This window comes from Xyrauchen texanus, chromosome 17 (assembly GCF_025860055.1).
Source record: "Xyrauchen texanus isolate HMW12.3.18 chromosome 17, RBS_HiC_50CHRs, whole genome shotgun sequence".
NCBI lineage: Eukaryota > Metazoa > Chordata > Actinopteri > Cypriniformes > Catostomidae > Xyrauchen > Xyrauchen texanus.
Window position 1 is genome coordinate 24,550,515 of NC_068292.1, and position 16,199 is coordinate 24,566,713.

Consider the following 16,199-nt stretch of genomic DNA (forward strand, 5'->3'; position numbering starts at 1 on the left):
CCTACTGGCGTTCTGGAGTTTTCTAGTCAAAACAAGTGAAAAAAATCTACCAGTGCTGAAGAAGTAATCCAGAGTATTTAGAATATGTTACTGACCTTGAGTAATCTTACGAAATACGTTATAAATTACATTGTACAGCATGTTTTCTGTAATCTGTAGTAGAACACATTTCAAAATGAACCCTCCCAACCCCATATTCAGATTACATTACTGAAATGCTCATTTAATAGGCCTTCTTGTATGCGCGATCAGGGCTCTGCAAATGATTAAGAATGCAGCTGCACGGCTGGTCTACAACAATGTTAAACCACTCTTTGTCTCTCTACACTGGCTACCAGTTGCTGCTTTATGAAGTTTAGGCGGCACGAGGGGGACCTACACAATATTATGCAGGTGGTGTCCGGAACATAAAGCTGACTTTAAGTTTCCTCATCGGCATAATTTCAGGCGCGTACCATTTCGTCATTGTTTATCGTTTCTCTATCGACAGGAAACACTGCCACAGTAGAGCAACTGAACCACTAACATGCTTCGATAAACTACAACATTAAATAGTGAAGATGCATTTACTATTTAGCTGAATATTTACATCATGCAAGTCGACGTTGCGATTTAAACTATTAACAAACTATTGTAAGATTAATGAAGTTGTAAATAGAGATAGTCGGTAGACCGAATAAATCCGAAATTAGTTATTACTAGTATTTCTTTAGGTTCCTGGTCTATTTAACACTATAAAAGTAATCTTTAAAACTCTAGTTAAGATAATACATAATAGTAATTTTAGTTTTGTAGATATTGCTCTCTAAATGTTGTGACAATAGTCTCGTAATTGTCAGCAGTCAAGCCCTTTACAGTAGCATCCAACAAGCAGCCATGTCTGAGTCCGGTCACAGCCAGCCCGGGATGTACGGACAGGGGAGGAGGAGAAGGCGACGGCGAGACAGAGAACCGTGCCCGCCTGGTCATAACCTCTCCGGTCCGAGCCGTGATCGAGACTATGTGCCCCGTGAGCGCAGGGTGAGATTCTGGCTGATCATCAAAACATAGTGAGCTGCCTACCTAGACTGCATTTTGGGAAACGTGCCTATGATGCCGGAAAATGTTGTCTAGGTAAGGGAGGGGGCACACTGTTTTGCGTCTCTGTACTGTTTATTTATTGCTTATTATATTAAATTAAATGTTGGAATCATGTGTTTTCAGGATGGCAGTGAGGATCCTACAGGTCCACTTTTACAGAAGACCCCCATTATTCTAGCCAAACCTCCTGGAGAGAGAGTAAGTGCATTTGTTAAAGGTTTATTGTACACAAACAAAGACAGCTAATTATTGTTGATTATTTGTTACTGATAATTAAAAAAAAAACAACAACATTATTTGTTAGTTATTATTTGGCTTGTTTTATACGTTATATTAATATACAGTCATCCTATTATGTCCTGGCACCTTGAGCTCTCTTGTGAAGATTGTGAAAATATGTTGTTTCAGTCCAAACCAAGTGCTCCTGTGAGTGGAACCCCAACTTTGGAAAAGCCAATCATGCTCATTAAGACCAGAGAGGAGGGAGGAAAACAGGGAACTGCCCCTGATTTTGCCCCTTCAGTCTTAGGAGCAGGGACTGCCAAACTGGAGAGGGAAGGCCAGCGGCCCACCCAGCCTGTGTATCAGATACAAAACCGAAGCATGGGATCAGCTGCGTCCGGTGGAGCTGTCGATCGTCAGTCATTTTTCTAACGTTTTCCTCCAAAAAGCTAGATAGTTCACCCAAAAATTGTAATCCTGTCATTATTGATTTACTCACCCTCATATTGTTTCAAACCTGTATGACTTTCTTTGGACTTTTTTGGATGACTTTTCTCTGATGAATTAACCATTATATATTTAACCATGTGATTTTCAGCTGTGATTGGTCAGACGAAGCTCCTCCCACCTGAGAAGATGAAGCACAGCATAAAGCTAGTAGATGACCAAATGAATTGGAGTGACAATGCTATGGAGGCAAGGACAAATTAGTATTTTTATGTAAAAGTGAGGTCTTGTGACAGAAAAAGTATAATAGTTGAAATGTCCTGTTATGTTTGGCATCATGTGTTGGCATATTATTGTCATGTGAATATTTGGTAAGTCTTAGTTGTGTACCTTTTCTATATCTCAGTATCTGCGAGACCAGACGGATATGTTGGTAGTGGGTGTTATTGGGGTACAAGGCACAGGCAAGTCCACCGTCATGTCTCTCCTGTCTGCTAACAGCCCTGAGGAGGACCAGAGGTTAGAATAGTCAAAAGCATCCTCCAATTATAGACTAGTGTACACTACAGATTTTGTATTTTTACCACCAGTTTGTTTGCCTTGTGTTGTATTACATTTCTTGGCACGTTTTACCAATTGGTATGCTGTCAAACAGGACGTATGTCTTCAGAGCTCAGACAGCAGAGATCAAGGAGAGAGCTGGGAACCTGAGCAGTGGAATCGATTTCTACATCACTCAGGAGAGAGTCATCTTTCTTGACACACAGGTCAGACTGTAGACACTGGTCACACAGAACACTGGCTTTCCATGATTAGTTTTTTTGTCTCCTCCAGGCAGTTACTTAATGATCTAATGTTCTTTGACTTCTCCAGCCAGTTTTGAGCCCCTCTATTTTGGATAATCTCATCAACAATGACCGCAAGCTTCCTCATGAATTCAACCTCCCACATATGTATGTGGAGATGCAGGTGAGTCAGTGATTAGCAGGAAGTTTGCAAATAACATTCTATACTTTTTTTTAAGTTGCTTTAATTCTCTGTTGTTGCTGTTGTTTTTGTTGTTGTTGTTATAATTATTTTTTTCTCATTTTGAACTCTGATTTAGTCTCTGCAGATCACTGCCTTCCTCTTCACTGTATGTCATGTTGTGATTGTGATTCAGGACTGGTTCACTGATATCAACTTATATAGGTATGTTAATGACTTCAGTGTGAGTATATAGTACAGTACATATATATGTATATATATATATATATATATATATATATATATATATATATATATATATATATATCAGATCAAATGTATATTCTGTTCACCAATCAGCCACAACATTAAAACTAGCTGCCTAATATTGTGTAGGTCCCCCTCGTGCGCCAAACCAGCATCAACCTGCATCTCAGAATAGCATTCTGAGATTATATACTTCTCACCACAATTGTACAGAGCAGTTATCTGAGTTACTGTAGACTTTGTCATTTCGAACCAGTCTGGTCAGTCTCTGTTGACCCCTCTCATCAATAAGGCAGAACTGCTGCTCACTGGTTGTTTTTTTGCACCATTCTGAGTAATTTCTGTTGTGTGTGAGAAAATCCCAGAAATCAGCAGTTACAGAAATACTCAAACCAGCACATCTGGCACAAACAATCATCCATGCAATTATCTCATCAGGCAATTGTGTGGCAGCAGTGCATGAAATCATGCAGATACAGGTCATTAGCTTCAGATAATGTTCACATCAACCATCAGAATGGGTAAAAAATGTGATCATGTTGATTTGAACAATGGCATGATTGTTGGTGCCCGAAAGGCTGGTTTGATAATTTCTGTAACTGCTGACAAAGTCTGTGATAACTCAGATAATCACTCTGTTCAACTGTGACGAGAAGACTATAATCTCAGAATACTATTCTGAGATGCGGGATGGCGCTGTTTTGGCGGCGCGAGAGAGACCTACACAATACTAGGTAGGTGGTTTTAATGTTGTGGTTGATTGATATATATAGAGTTGAAGTCAAAGTTTACATACACTTAGGTTTAAAAACTCAAATCAAAACAACTTCTCCGATTTAAAATTTTCAAACTATCGTTTTGGCAAGTTGTTTGGGACATCTACATTGTGCATGACACAAGTACATTTTTCAACAATTGTTTACAGACAGAGTGTTTCACGTTTAATTGACCATATCACAATTCCAGTGGGTCAGAAGTTTACATACACACATACACAAGTTAACTGTGCCTTTAAGTAGTCGAGACATTCCAGAAAATGATGTCAAGCCTTTAGACAGTCATCCAATTAGCTTCTGATAGGAGGTATGCTGAATTGGAGGTGTACCTGTGGATGTATTTTAAGGCCTAACTTAAAAAGCAGTGCCTCTTTGCTTGACATCATGGGAAAATCAAAGGAAATCAGCCAATACCTCAGAAAAAAGAGAACCTCCACAAGTCTGGATCATCCTTGGGAGCAATTTCCAAAGTGCAAATCAATCCCAGAACAACAGCAAAGGACCTTGTGAATATGCTGAAATAAATGGGTACACAACTATCTATATCCACAGTAAAATTAGTCCTATATCGACATAACATGAAAGGCTGCTCAGCCAAGAAGAAGCCACTACTCCAAAACTGACATAAAAAAGCCAGACTACAGTTTACAAGTGCACATGGGGACAAAGATCTTACTTTTTGGAGAATTGTCCTCTGGTCTAACGAAACAAAGATTTAACTGGCCATAATAACCATAGTTATGTTTGGAGGAAAAAAGGGTGAGACTTGCAAGCTGAAGAACACCAACCCAACCGTGAAGCAAGGGGGTGGGAGTATCATGTAGTGGGGGTGCTTTGCTGCAGGAGGGACTGGTGCACTTCACAAAATAGATGGCATCATGAGGAAGGAAAATTATGTGTATATATTAAAGCAACATCTTAAGACATCAGCCAGGAAGTTAAAGCTTGGTCACAAATGGGTCTTCCAAATGGACAATGACCCCAAACATACATCCAAAGTTCTGGAAAATGGCTTAAGGACAACAAAGTCAAGGTATTGGAGTGGCTATCACAAAGCCCTGACCTCAATCCGATAGAAAATATGTGGGCAGAAATGAAAAAACGAGAAATGAGCAAGGAGGCCTATAAACCTGACCAGTCTGAAGGAATGGGCCAAAATTCCAGCAGAGAAGCTTGTGGAAGGCTCCCCATAACATTTGACCCAAGTTAAACTGTTTAAAGGCAATGCTACCAAATACTAACAAAGTGTGTATACATTTCTGACCCACTGGGAATTTGATGAAAGAAGTAAAAGTTTAAATAAATCATTCTCTCTACTATATTCTGACTTTTTTTTTTAAGACAGGGAAAGTTTTCCCTGACTAAATGTCAGGAATTATGAAAAACTGAGTTTAAATGTATTTATTACAGTGTATGTAAACTAATGACTTTAACTGTATATACAGTATATTATATATAAATATTGTTACTTTCTAATTAGATGTTTTCAATGGACATCGTTGTTATTAGTTTTTTATTTGTTATTATTATTTATTATGACATGAACCTAACAGGTGTGTCCACTAACAGGTTTCTGCAGACTGCTGAGATGCTGAAACCCTCTTCCCCTTCTGCCAGTCATGACAGCACTGGCTCCTCAGGGCCTGATAATGCCTCAGAGTACTATCCTCACATAGGTAAGATAAGATGAGCATTGACCCTCATCTTGCACAGATTCATTTGGAAAAAGTGCATAGTAACATTGCTTATTATGCCGTTGCCAAACATAAAAAAAGTCTGTGTATGCGTAGTCTAGTACATGCAAATGCTTAATGACACAGTCAGAAAGTACTGCTGTTCAGTTTTTAAGCACTTAGATGGGGTGTTGCATGTTACATGTGCATTTATTTTTGTTTTAATAGTTTTCTTGCAGAACAAAGCAAGAAGGGAGGAGTTCTGTCCACGAAACCTGAAGATGATGCATATGGCAATTGATAAGCTCATGGCCCATTCCCACCTAAAATATAAAGGTTAGTTTACTTCACATGACATGGAGTCAAAACATCAAATGACATCAAATGTGGTCAGTGCAACCAGTGTGCACATTGTTTGCTTGGATTATTGACTGCTTTAGTGCTTTTTTTAGGCACATTGTCCATGTTGGATTGTAACATATTCCCGGGGTTGAGTCGAGACTACTTGGAGACAGAAGTCAATCTTTTCCTCTTACCTTTTATGGAGAATGATGGGGAAGATGCTGTGACAAGATCAGGTCAGAAAGTAGTTCTAAGTAAACCTTGCTCAATCAATAAGATTTGGTGCTCTAGATTGCCTTTCATGTAACAAACATGTTACCACTATGAATAGTTTGCTCTTTTTTTTTTTTTTTTTAAACACTAAAACAGTCTTGGAAAAGAGCTCATGCAAGCAATTGCTGTAGCAATAAATTATTAAAGATTTTAAAAATGGACAAATCATTGTTTTTTGATGTTTCACATGGATGATATTGAGACTTACCCATGCCTGTCCACTCGTCTTGATGAACACTAACATGAATTGTGTTCTGCATCTCTTGTATACCAGGTTCAGGTCCCCCCCTGTTCTCTCTGCTGCCTGGTTACAAGGGCCATCCCAGCTTTTCTTCAATGGTTTCTAAATTCCGCAGTGAAATCATGGCTATGTCCCGTAGTCAGCTCTCACACACAATCCTTACTGAGAAAAACTGGTAAGATGCACACAGAGAGACCTAATACTCCTTTATTGAAATATAAATGATTGTTTATATGAGTTTTAATTTAATATTTAAAAATGTCTAACATTATTATTTTACACAAAACAAAAAACAGCTATGTATGTACACAAAGGAATAGTTCACCTAATAATTAGAATCCTGTCATATATTTACAGAATGTGCATTATTTGGTGAACTTTACCTTAAGGATTTTATGTCATACTAAGACCGTAATGTCTGAATGTATTTTTACAGGTTTCATTATGCAGCTAGAATTTGGGACGGTGTTAAAAAGTCCTCTGCCCTCTCTGAGTATAGCCGGCTGTTATCATAGTCACAATGGTGTGAAAACCTGTAAGTTCATTGTTTAAGAGGACTGGGCCTCCCTCAGATTTTAAAACCTCTCTCAGAGATCAGAATGGAAGCAGTTCTCAGAGAGAAGACTCTGTCCCACAGACATGCATAAGCACTGGAAGGGCTTGGAACCAACTTCAGAATAATGTTTGCTTCTCTGTGAGGTCTGAGTCACAACAGCAAAGTTCTTTGGAGTTTGGGATTGGTTGTCGGAGTTGTTTGTTCTATGAATATTAGCAGGTGCCTGCAAAGGTCATACACCAACAAGTCAAGATTAAACTAATTCGAATGGCAAGAGATTGTGAGCAAAGATTAAGTGATGTAAACATTTGTATTTATGCAGTGAAATGTGAAAAGCCATTTTTTGTTTTGTTTTTTGTTTTTACATTTTATTTTTGAGCTGCTGTAAATAAAACATTAAAAAAGCATGACACGTCACTCAACTCTTCCTACTTTAGATGTTGCTATTGATGTTATTCTGTTTGAATAAATATGTTCAGTGGCAATAATAATAATAAATAATAATAAAAACATGACCATGGTTTCAGGGTTTACCAGCCCAGTCAAAACTACATAATCAATTAGTAATAGACCATCAACAAACATGCATACTGAAATGTGGAATATTTCCAGTAAATACATTGGATTTAAAATATGGATATTTACATATTGTTTGTTTCTTGAAATGTTTTTACGCAACATTAAATAGATTTATTTTATTTAAAAAAATTGCAAGAATATACCTGTGAACAGTGCGTGTAAAAGAAATAGTCTACAATTTTTAATGAGAGAAAGAGCGCATGCGCAGCACATAGACTGGCTGTCCGGAACGATTTTGGAAACGGACCAACGGAGACGGAACTTGCGCAGAGGGGGGAGGAGCCAGAGCTAAAACACGAAAATTATTTATGATAACATATTGTAAGTATATGCGTTCGTAATGTGGTCTCTACCTTTTCCCACTGCTTTTACATACTATAAAGAATGTGTGAAACAAAAAGATCTGAAACTTACATATAAAGATTAATTAGTTAAAAAAATATAGATGTAAAATAGTGTGGTGTCCGATCGACCTGACGTAAAGATTGTTATGAACGATGCTTCTACCTATTTTTATTGTAGAAAAAGTGTTGATTGCTCAGGTTTTTTTTTTGGGGGGCTGTTTCAGTAAAAATTTGCACTGGAAAGGTTGCCATGGAAGTCTTGCCATGTGAGGAGTTGGAATGAGTTGCAGCAAGATGGTTACATTTGCATTCAGCATACTGTAAGTGTGAAGATGTGGATGAACTCCCTACATGTGAAAACGTCTATGAAGACTCATTTCTTTCAGTGTCACTGATAGATTTACCATGACACACACACAGTTTTGTTTCACTTTGTTAGTGAGTACACCTTATAGTCTTCCATTGATTGCATACCAGGTTAAAGGAATATTTCGGGACTCAACCTTCCTTTTCTTTTAAAAAGCTCAAATCTAGGTTCTTGTGAGGCACTTACAATAAAAGTTTTTTTTTTTCTTTATTTTTTTCTTTTTTTTTCTTCTAAACATGTATTTCTTCAATACATAAACAAAACGCATACATGATTTTAGTTTGATAAAATCACTTACTAACCTTTTCTGGGTAAAGTTATTGCCAATTTTACAACTTCATTGCCATTACGATGTAATGTCAACAAGCCCTAAATCCTTAAAGCTACTGTAAAAATGACAATTTAAACAACTTTACAGCTCAAATAATACACAAGTTTTAACAAAAGTCATGTAAGTGCTTGTATTAAATAAGCTTCACATTTCTGCTTTGAAACCTTCTAAAATTTGTCCACATTCACTTCCATTGTTAGTGCCTCCCTGTAACCTTGATTTGTGCTTTTTCTTTTAAAGAAAAGGAGAGATGAGAAAAACAATATGCCACAAATGCTGTCGAAAGAGCTTAACTTGTATTGAACCCGGAATATTCCTTTAATTATATTTTCTATCAGAGTTTTTACCAGGGACAAAAAAACTAAATGTTCAAGTTCGTTCTGAGCAGAAACTAGATATTTTTCCTGGTTCCTGCTTTCCATTGCCTCTTTCTAATTGGTGATTGGTTAGAATTGTTTTTCTTAAGACAGTACTCTATGCTAAGTGTGAGTGAAATACCAGTTGGATTGTTACCAGATGTCTCAAGAAAAAAACAGACCTGATCTGGAAAGACAAGCTTAAAATAAGGGACTTGCCTCACCCTAAATTGTGAAAATAAGCAATTAGTTTTTTCCCCCTTGTGGTGGAATTATCCGCATTGAAATCATAAGCAAAGTTTACAGAAACCTATATAAAATAACATATTTTCAAAAGACTTATTTCCCCAAAAATATTTCAAAAATACATCTGGCTATCTAAAATGAATTAGTAGCCAAAAATTGTCTCTCTCTCGTGCATGTGTTTGGCCTAAATGTCATTTTATGTGAGCAGAATTATTTTAGTTAAAACATTTAATAATTATTTAGTCATTTTAGTTTTTGTTTTAATTACAGATCTGCATCTTGTTCAGAACCCGGCAGCATCAAATCTGTATTAATGCATCTAACAATAATTAAGTGAAGACTTGGAAACAACTGAGAAGTATACTTTATATTTCGTTATTTTTCCTTGTACCTGGATTAACCTTGCATGTATACTTATTAATTGTATATAGTTGTCTAAAAGGTCTTCGGCATCTCACAGAAGGCTACATCCAAAATGTGCTTTAATTAGCACCAGCTCGTTTCTGATTTTCGTTTTTGTTCCTTGGAACATTTTCAGTCCCTGGTTTTTATTAAATCAGTTTGACAAATTGGGGATACGTGAGGTCAATTGGGCCAAAACTGTACACACACACCCTTTGTGTGTTAATAGTGTCTGGCAGTCCTTAAAATTCTTCCTTTCATCTCCTTTTATGTTCAGTAGAAGTATGCCATACAAGTTTCAAACAACATGAGGGTCAGCTAATTTTGACAGAATAATTTTTTGGGTGAACTATCCCTTTAAAACAAATGATGGCATGTCTGTTGCTAACTTATGCTAAGGTGAACATAATTTACAGTGTGTTCTTTAATTTTTGACTTGTCAGCTATTGCCTTCAACCACAACAATGTTTTGGTGCTTTTGACTGAATTGTGCACTGTAGAAAATGCCATTGCATTTTGACTGAATTTTTAATCTCTGTTTTTAGGGTTATGACAGCAGCAGCATCTCTAGATATTATAGCTTCTCAGAAGAACCCAGTGATGAGGAGGATTCCATAATGTCACTGGCAGTTATAAGTGAGGACAACTGTGTGTGTGGAGAGAACACTGAGAACACTCTTCTCTGTAATATCTGTGGCGTCCTCTTTAAGTGCACATGGCATCTGAATGAACATTTAGAGAAGCATCTTCAAGAAATAATGCACAAACCACAGGTTAAGGAGGACATGGAGCCAGCAGAGTTCAAATCTGTTGTTAAAATGGAGGAGACCAAAAAAATCAGAATGAAAGAAACTATAAGCAAGAATGATATGAGCACAGGATTCTTGTTGGATCATACATATTGTGCCGCATTACACCACATTGTCCCTCTCAGACTTAAAGCTGGAGATCATACTTACAGTGGAATTGGAAATTGCATTAACAATTATACAAACATCATTAATCAAAGCTCAAAATTGGCCAATATTAAAATGGAAACTAGACCAGACTCTTTACCTGTGAGTGCTCAACAGAGTAAAGCCAACATTTTTATGCTTCAACTAAGATCTCAAAAAGGAGAGAAGAGTGGCTCATCTAATTTGTCAAAGATGGATGTGAAAGTAGAGAATGACAATATGGATTGTCTTGTGGAATGTGGACTTAATGAGGAGATGGTGGTAGACAGAAAATTTTATTCAGAGGATGAAGAAAGTACTGAGACCAGTAACGACGAAGACAGTGATTCTCTACCTGCTGGTGATACAGAATACAGCCCGGATGAAGACCTTAGCTCTGACTCGCAATATTCTACATGTACCGACACTGATAAATCAAGAAGGAAAAGATCTCATGCAAATCTCAATTTGGATCCAGCGTCACTTGTGTCTACAGTGCAAGCTGGCTTTCAAGCTGATTCTCTTATCAGTGTGAAGACACAAATGGAGGATTGCCAAAATAAGGCAACGTTTGTTTGTTGTCTCTGCCAGGTGGTATGTGAGAATAAGGATGCACTGCTGAAACACATAGATAAAGATCATCCTGCAGCTATGTTTATCTGTGCACACTGCCTCAACATATTCTCCAAAGAGGACGCTTTCAGATATCATGTCTGCAGCAGACCTACAGGCTACTTGAGCATTTTGCCCACCACCCCAGTTACCCAGGTACCTGTTGTGCCTTTATCTGATCCTGCAAATCAACACTCCACCAATTACAGCAGTCAGAGACTAATTCCCACCCCCATCCTGGGCACTAACTGTAACATAATTAAAATGATCACATTACCTAAGACTTTCGATAAAGTATCCAAGACCCCATTTCCTAATCAGTGTGATCCTCCTCTGTCCTCAACTCCCTCAAAGTCAACAAATACTCACACTTCACCGCAAATCTCACAATTTCACAATAATACAAACACTTTTAATCAAAGACCTCACTTGCCCAACATTAAAACAGAGAACAAAAGATTACCTCTAGACTCTTTACCTGAGAGTGAAGCCAACATTTTTACACATCACCCGGGAACTTGGAGAGGAGAGAACATTGGTTCATCCATAATGTCAAATCAGCAGGTGAAGGTAGAGAATGACAAAGAGTATGGGCTTTTGGAATGTGGACCTAATGAGGAGGAGGTGGTAGAGGAGGAATATGAGATTACAGAGGATGAAGAAAGTACTAGGACCAATAACGAGGAAGACAGTGATTCTCTACCTGTTGGTGATACAGAATACAGCCCGGATGAAGACCTTAGCTCTGACTCGCAATATTCTACAGGTACCAACAATGATGAATCAATAAGGAAAAGGTCACTGGCAAATTACAGTATGGATCCAGAGTCACTTACATCTAGAGGGAAAGTTGGGTTTCGGGCTGATTCTCTCGTCAGCATGGAGACACACATGGAGGATTACAAAAATAAGGCAACGTTTGCTTGTTGTCTCTGCCAGGTGATATGCGAGAATAAGGATTTACTGCTGAAACATATAGCTAAAGATCATCCCGCAGCTATGTTTATCTGTGCACACTGCCTCAACATATTCTCCAAAGAGGACACATTCAGATATCATGTCTGCCGCAGACCTACAGGCAACATGAGCATTTTGCCATCCACCCCAGTTAGCCAGGTACCTGTTGTACCATTATCTGATCCAGAAAAGCAATGCTCCATCAATCGTAGCAGTCAGAGACTAATTCCCACCCCTATCCTGGGCACTACCTGTAACACAATTAAAATGATTGCATTACCTAAGACTTTCGATAAAGTATCCAAGACCCCATTACCTAATCAGTGCAGTCCTCCTCTGTCCTCAACCCCCTCCAAGTCAACCAATGCTCACTCCTCACAGCAAATCTTACAGTTTCATAATTATACAAACACCTTTAATCAAGGATCACTCTTGCCCAACATTAAAACAGAGAACAAAAGATTACCTCTAGACTCTTTACCTGAGAGTGAAGCTAACATTTTTACACATCACCCGGGAACTTGGAAAGGAGAGAACATTGGTTCATCCATAATGTCAAGTCAGCAGGTGAATGTAGAGAATGACAAAGAGTATGGTCTTTTGGAATGTGGACCTAATGAGGAGGAGGTGGTAGAGGAGGAATATGAGATTACAGAGGATGAAGAAAGTACTTTGACCAATAACAAGGAAGACAGTGATTCTCTACCTGTTGGTGATAAAGAATACAGCCCGGGTGAAGACCTTAGCTCTGACTCGCAATATTCTACAGGTACCAACAATGATGACTCAATAAGGAAAAGGTCACTGGCAAATTACAGTATGGATCCAGAGTCACTTACATCTAGTGGGAAAGTTGGGTTTCGGGCTGATTCTCTCATCAGCATGGAGACACACATGGAGGATTGCAAAAATAAGGCAACGTTTGCTTGTTGTCTCTGCCAGGTGATATGCGAGAATAAGGATTTACTGCTGAAACATATAGCTAAAGATCATCCCGCAGCTATGTTTATCTGTGCACACTGCCTCAACATATTCTCCAAAGAGGACACATTCAGATATCATGTCTGCCGCAGACCTACAGGCAACATGAGCATTTTGCCATCCACCCCAGTTAGCCAGGTACCTGTTGTACCATTATCTGATCCTGAAAAGCAACGCTCCATCAATCTTAGCAGTCAGAGACTAATTCCCACCCCCATTCTGGGCACTACCTGTAACACAATTAAAATGATCACATTACCTAAGTCTTTCGATAAAGTATCCAAGACCACATTACCTAATCAGTGCAGTCCTCCTCTGTCCTCAACCCCCTCCAAGTCAACCAATGCTCACTCCTCACAGCAAATCTTACAGTTTCATAATTATACAAACACCTTTAATCAAGGATCACTCTTGCCCAACATTAAAACAGAGAACAAAAGATTACCTCTAGACTCTTTACCTGAGAGTGACGCCAACATTATTACACATCACCTGGGAACTTGGAGAGGAGAGAAGAGTGGTTCATTCATAATGTCAAATAAGCATGTGAAGGTTGAGAATGACAATGAGGATGGTCTTGTGGAATGTGGACCTTATGAGGAGGTGGTAGGAGATGGGGAATTTAAGATGACAACATATAAAGAAAGGACTAAGAGTAGTAATGAGGCAGACAGTGTCACTTTACCCCCTGGTAATACAGTATACCACGCTGGTAAAGACCTTAGCTTGAACTCGCAATATTCCACAGGTTCAAACAATGATGAATCAATAAAAAAAATATTTCATGCAAATTACAGAATGAATCCAGAGATATTTACATCCACAGCAAAAGTTCATTTTCAGGCTGATTCTTCCATTTGCTGCAATGGCAAATCAGTCAATATGGAGAAACACATGAAGGATTGCAAAACTAATCCCACTTTTGCTTGCAGTCTCTGCCAGGTGGTATGTGAGAATGAGGGTTTACTGCTGAAACACACAGCTGAAGATCATCCCTCTGCAATTTTTATCTGTGCACACTGCCTCAACATGTTCTCCAAAGAAGACACTTTCAGAAATCATGTCTGCAGCAGACTTACAGGCTACACAAATTCTTTGCCAGCCACACCAGTAACCCCAGTACCTGTTGTGCCTTCTGTGTGCCTCTCTGATCCTGCAAAGCAACTCTCCACCAAGAGAACTCCACCTTGTGCTCCTATCCTGGGCACTAACTGTACCACAATTAAAATGATCAACTCAACTAAGACTTTCAATAAAGTATCCATGACCCCATTATCTAATCAGAGTGGCCCTCGTCTGTCCTTGAACACCTTGACATCAACCAATGCTCACTCTACTCAAATCTCAGAGGTAGTCCTTCCCATAAAACCTGTTGCTAAACTTAGTCAAACTGTTGACCAAACTAAGATGGTACTGCTGCAGACGACTGCCCTAACACAGGCCAATATAGTGAGGGAAATTTCTCCATTGTCCCCAGCTAAGTTGAATCCACAAGGTGTGGCTGTACCACAAAGTCTTTTCAGGCCCCCTTGCCCTCGTGGTTCTTTTGTCGTTTGCCCTAATGTTCCTGTATGTGCACCCTCTGTTGTGCATCAAACTAATCCTTCCCTGTCCAACCAATCCAGGATGACCCTTAGAATTCCAACACCTTCCAGTCCATCTTTTCCAACTAAAGTTTTTTTATCCTTTTCACCCACTGTGAATTTTTCTGCTCCTATTTTAGTACAAGCCAACAGAAATAAGCCAAGACTGGCACTAAAACAAATACCTGCAGCTAATGATAGACCTCTTCAGTTACCTGCTAAAGCCCCTTTGGCAACCCCGGTGTCCTGTCCCACCTTGTTAAGGACCATCGTCCAAAACAACCAGCCTCAGATTCCTCTGAAGACATCTTCTCGCCAGATTCAGATTCCTACACCAGCCCCTCTTGAAATAGTGGCCATGTTTTTGAACCAAAGCAAGGATTTACCTCTGCAGAAGCGATTCCAGCAAAGCTGGCGCTCCAAGACCATTTTTCCCTGTCGGCAATGTGGTGCTATTTCAAGACAACTCTCGCTCAGGGTACGTCATCGCTATCTTCATCAGGGGTCACGGTTGTACAGATGTCAGTGTGGGAAGTCATTTCAACGGCAGCTACATTTGCTGAGGCACCAGGTACAACATGCAGAGTCTGTTCGATTTGTTTGTGCACGGTGTGGAAATACATTTGATGGGGCACATAAATTGACTTTGCACAAACAAAGGTTACATCGAAAACATAAAACATCAAATTGCCGACAATATGCCAAGAAACAATGCACAGCAGCCTTTGACTGTATCTGTGGCCAGGAGTTTGTAAGGCCCTCTGCTCTACTCTGGCATATGCTTAAAAATGCTAAACCCTTAAAACACAAGCACAAAAATGACAGTGGCTTACATTAACCTTTCTCTGCTGTTTGAGTATTTGTAAATGTGACCTACTGGAGGTTAATATATTTCTGTATATCAGTGAAATCACTCCTGTTTGAGGCAAAATAAATTCCATCAACTGCTCTCTTTGGAGTGACAAAAGATATAATCACATAGAATTTATATTTTGTGTCTCTCTGTGATTCTTTATTTTGTACCTTTATACAATTTTTACATTATGTTCTCATGGTGGTGGGTCTGATAAAGCTTTTTTTTTTGTAGACTTATGTAGATTTAAAAGAAAAGACAGAGGCTGGAGGTCAAATCCATAGTGGCATAAACAGTGACAGTTTAACTTCAAAGATAAGTTTTATGTTTGAATATGAATGGACAGTCATACGCTTTTATTTTGTATAAGACTACTATTAATGGGCTATTAGCTCAAGCTGTTGTGGAGATTGCTATAACATAAATCTACATATTGTTGAGATCTAGGTTTGTTTTCTCTCTGTTAAAAGTTTGGAGATACAGTAGATGCTATTACTTAAGGAATGGGCTCACTAATTTAGTTTTTAGGTAAGCTCTCATTTATTGATAAAGACCAAAATAAAAACAACACAATGTGTTCTGTTTTGAGTTTTTCCATTTATGTGAATAAAGAACTCTTAATAATTCATACTGAGTTTTGTGTTATACACCAATGATTGATTCTAATGAATTGTAATAAAGGCAATACACACATATACAGAATTCCAACTCCTGCTGTGTTTTTGAGGTTTCATATAGTTGGGAAAACATGAGGTTATTAACATGAGATGGCTTTATTAAAATAAGCAAAAATTATCCTGTAAACTCATA

At 38.5% G+C, this 16,199-nt stretch overlaps 2 protein-coding genes across 5 annotated transcripts; both read left to right on the plus strand.

The window, feature by feature from the left end:
* Positions 1-345: 345 nt before the first annotated feature.
* Positions 346-7,253, plus strand: LOC127658149 (nonsense-mediated mRNA decay factor SMG9-like). Of its 2 annotated transcripts, none has more exons than XM_052147270.1 (13): positions 346-1,020; positions 1,204-1,278; positions 1,489-1,717; positions 1,901-1,998; positions 2,156-2,268; positions 2,405-2,516; positions 2,623-2,718; positions 2,855-2,940; positions 5,328-5,434; positions 5,660-5,767; positions 5,884-6,009; positions 6,321-6,462; positions 6,724-7,253. In XM_052147270.1, the coding sequence occupies exons 1-13, from the start codon at positions 877-879 to the stop codon at positions 6,800-6,802; spliced, it is 1,515 nt and encodes a 504-aa protein (XP_052003230.1). In that variant the 5' UTR covers positions 346-876; the 3' UTR covers positions 6,803-7,253. The 2 variants fall into 2 exon arrangements, with proteins under 2 accessions (XP_052003230.1, XP_052003231.1); XM_052147271.1 differs by having other exon boundaries at positions 878-1,113.
* A 436-nt stretch (positions 7,254-7,689) lies between these two features.
* Positions 7,690-15,388, plus strand: si:dkey-79d12.4 (uncharacterized). Of its 3 annotated transcripts, XM_052147083.1 has the most exons (3): positions 7,695-7,743; positions 9,337-9,424; positions 10,014-15,388. In XM_052147083.1, exon 3 carries the CDS (start codon positions 10,086-10,088, stop codon positions 15,372-15,374), a length of 5,289 nt encoding a protein of 1,762 aa, XP_052003043.1. In that variant the 5' UTR covers positions 7,695-7,743; positions 9,337-9,424; positions 10,014-10,085; the 3' UTR covers positions 15,375-15,388. The 3 variants fall into 3 exon arrangements, with proteins under 3 accessions (XP_052003041.1, XP_052003043.1, XP_052003042.1); XM_052147081.1 differs by lacking the exon at positions 9,337-9,424 and having other exon boundaries at positions 7,690-7,743; XM_052147082.1 differs by lacking the exons at positions 7,695-7,743; positions 9,337-9,424 and adding an exon at positions 7,980-8,086.
* Positions 15,389-16,199: the final 811 nt, after the last annotated feature.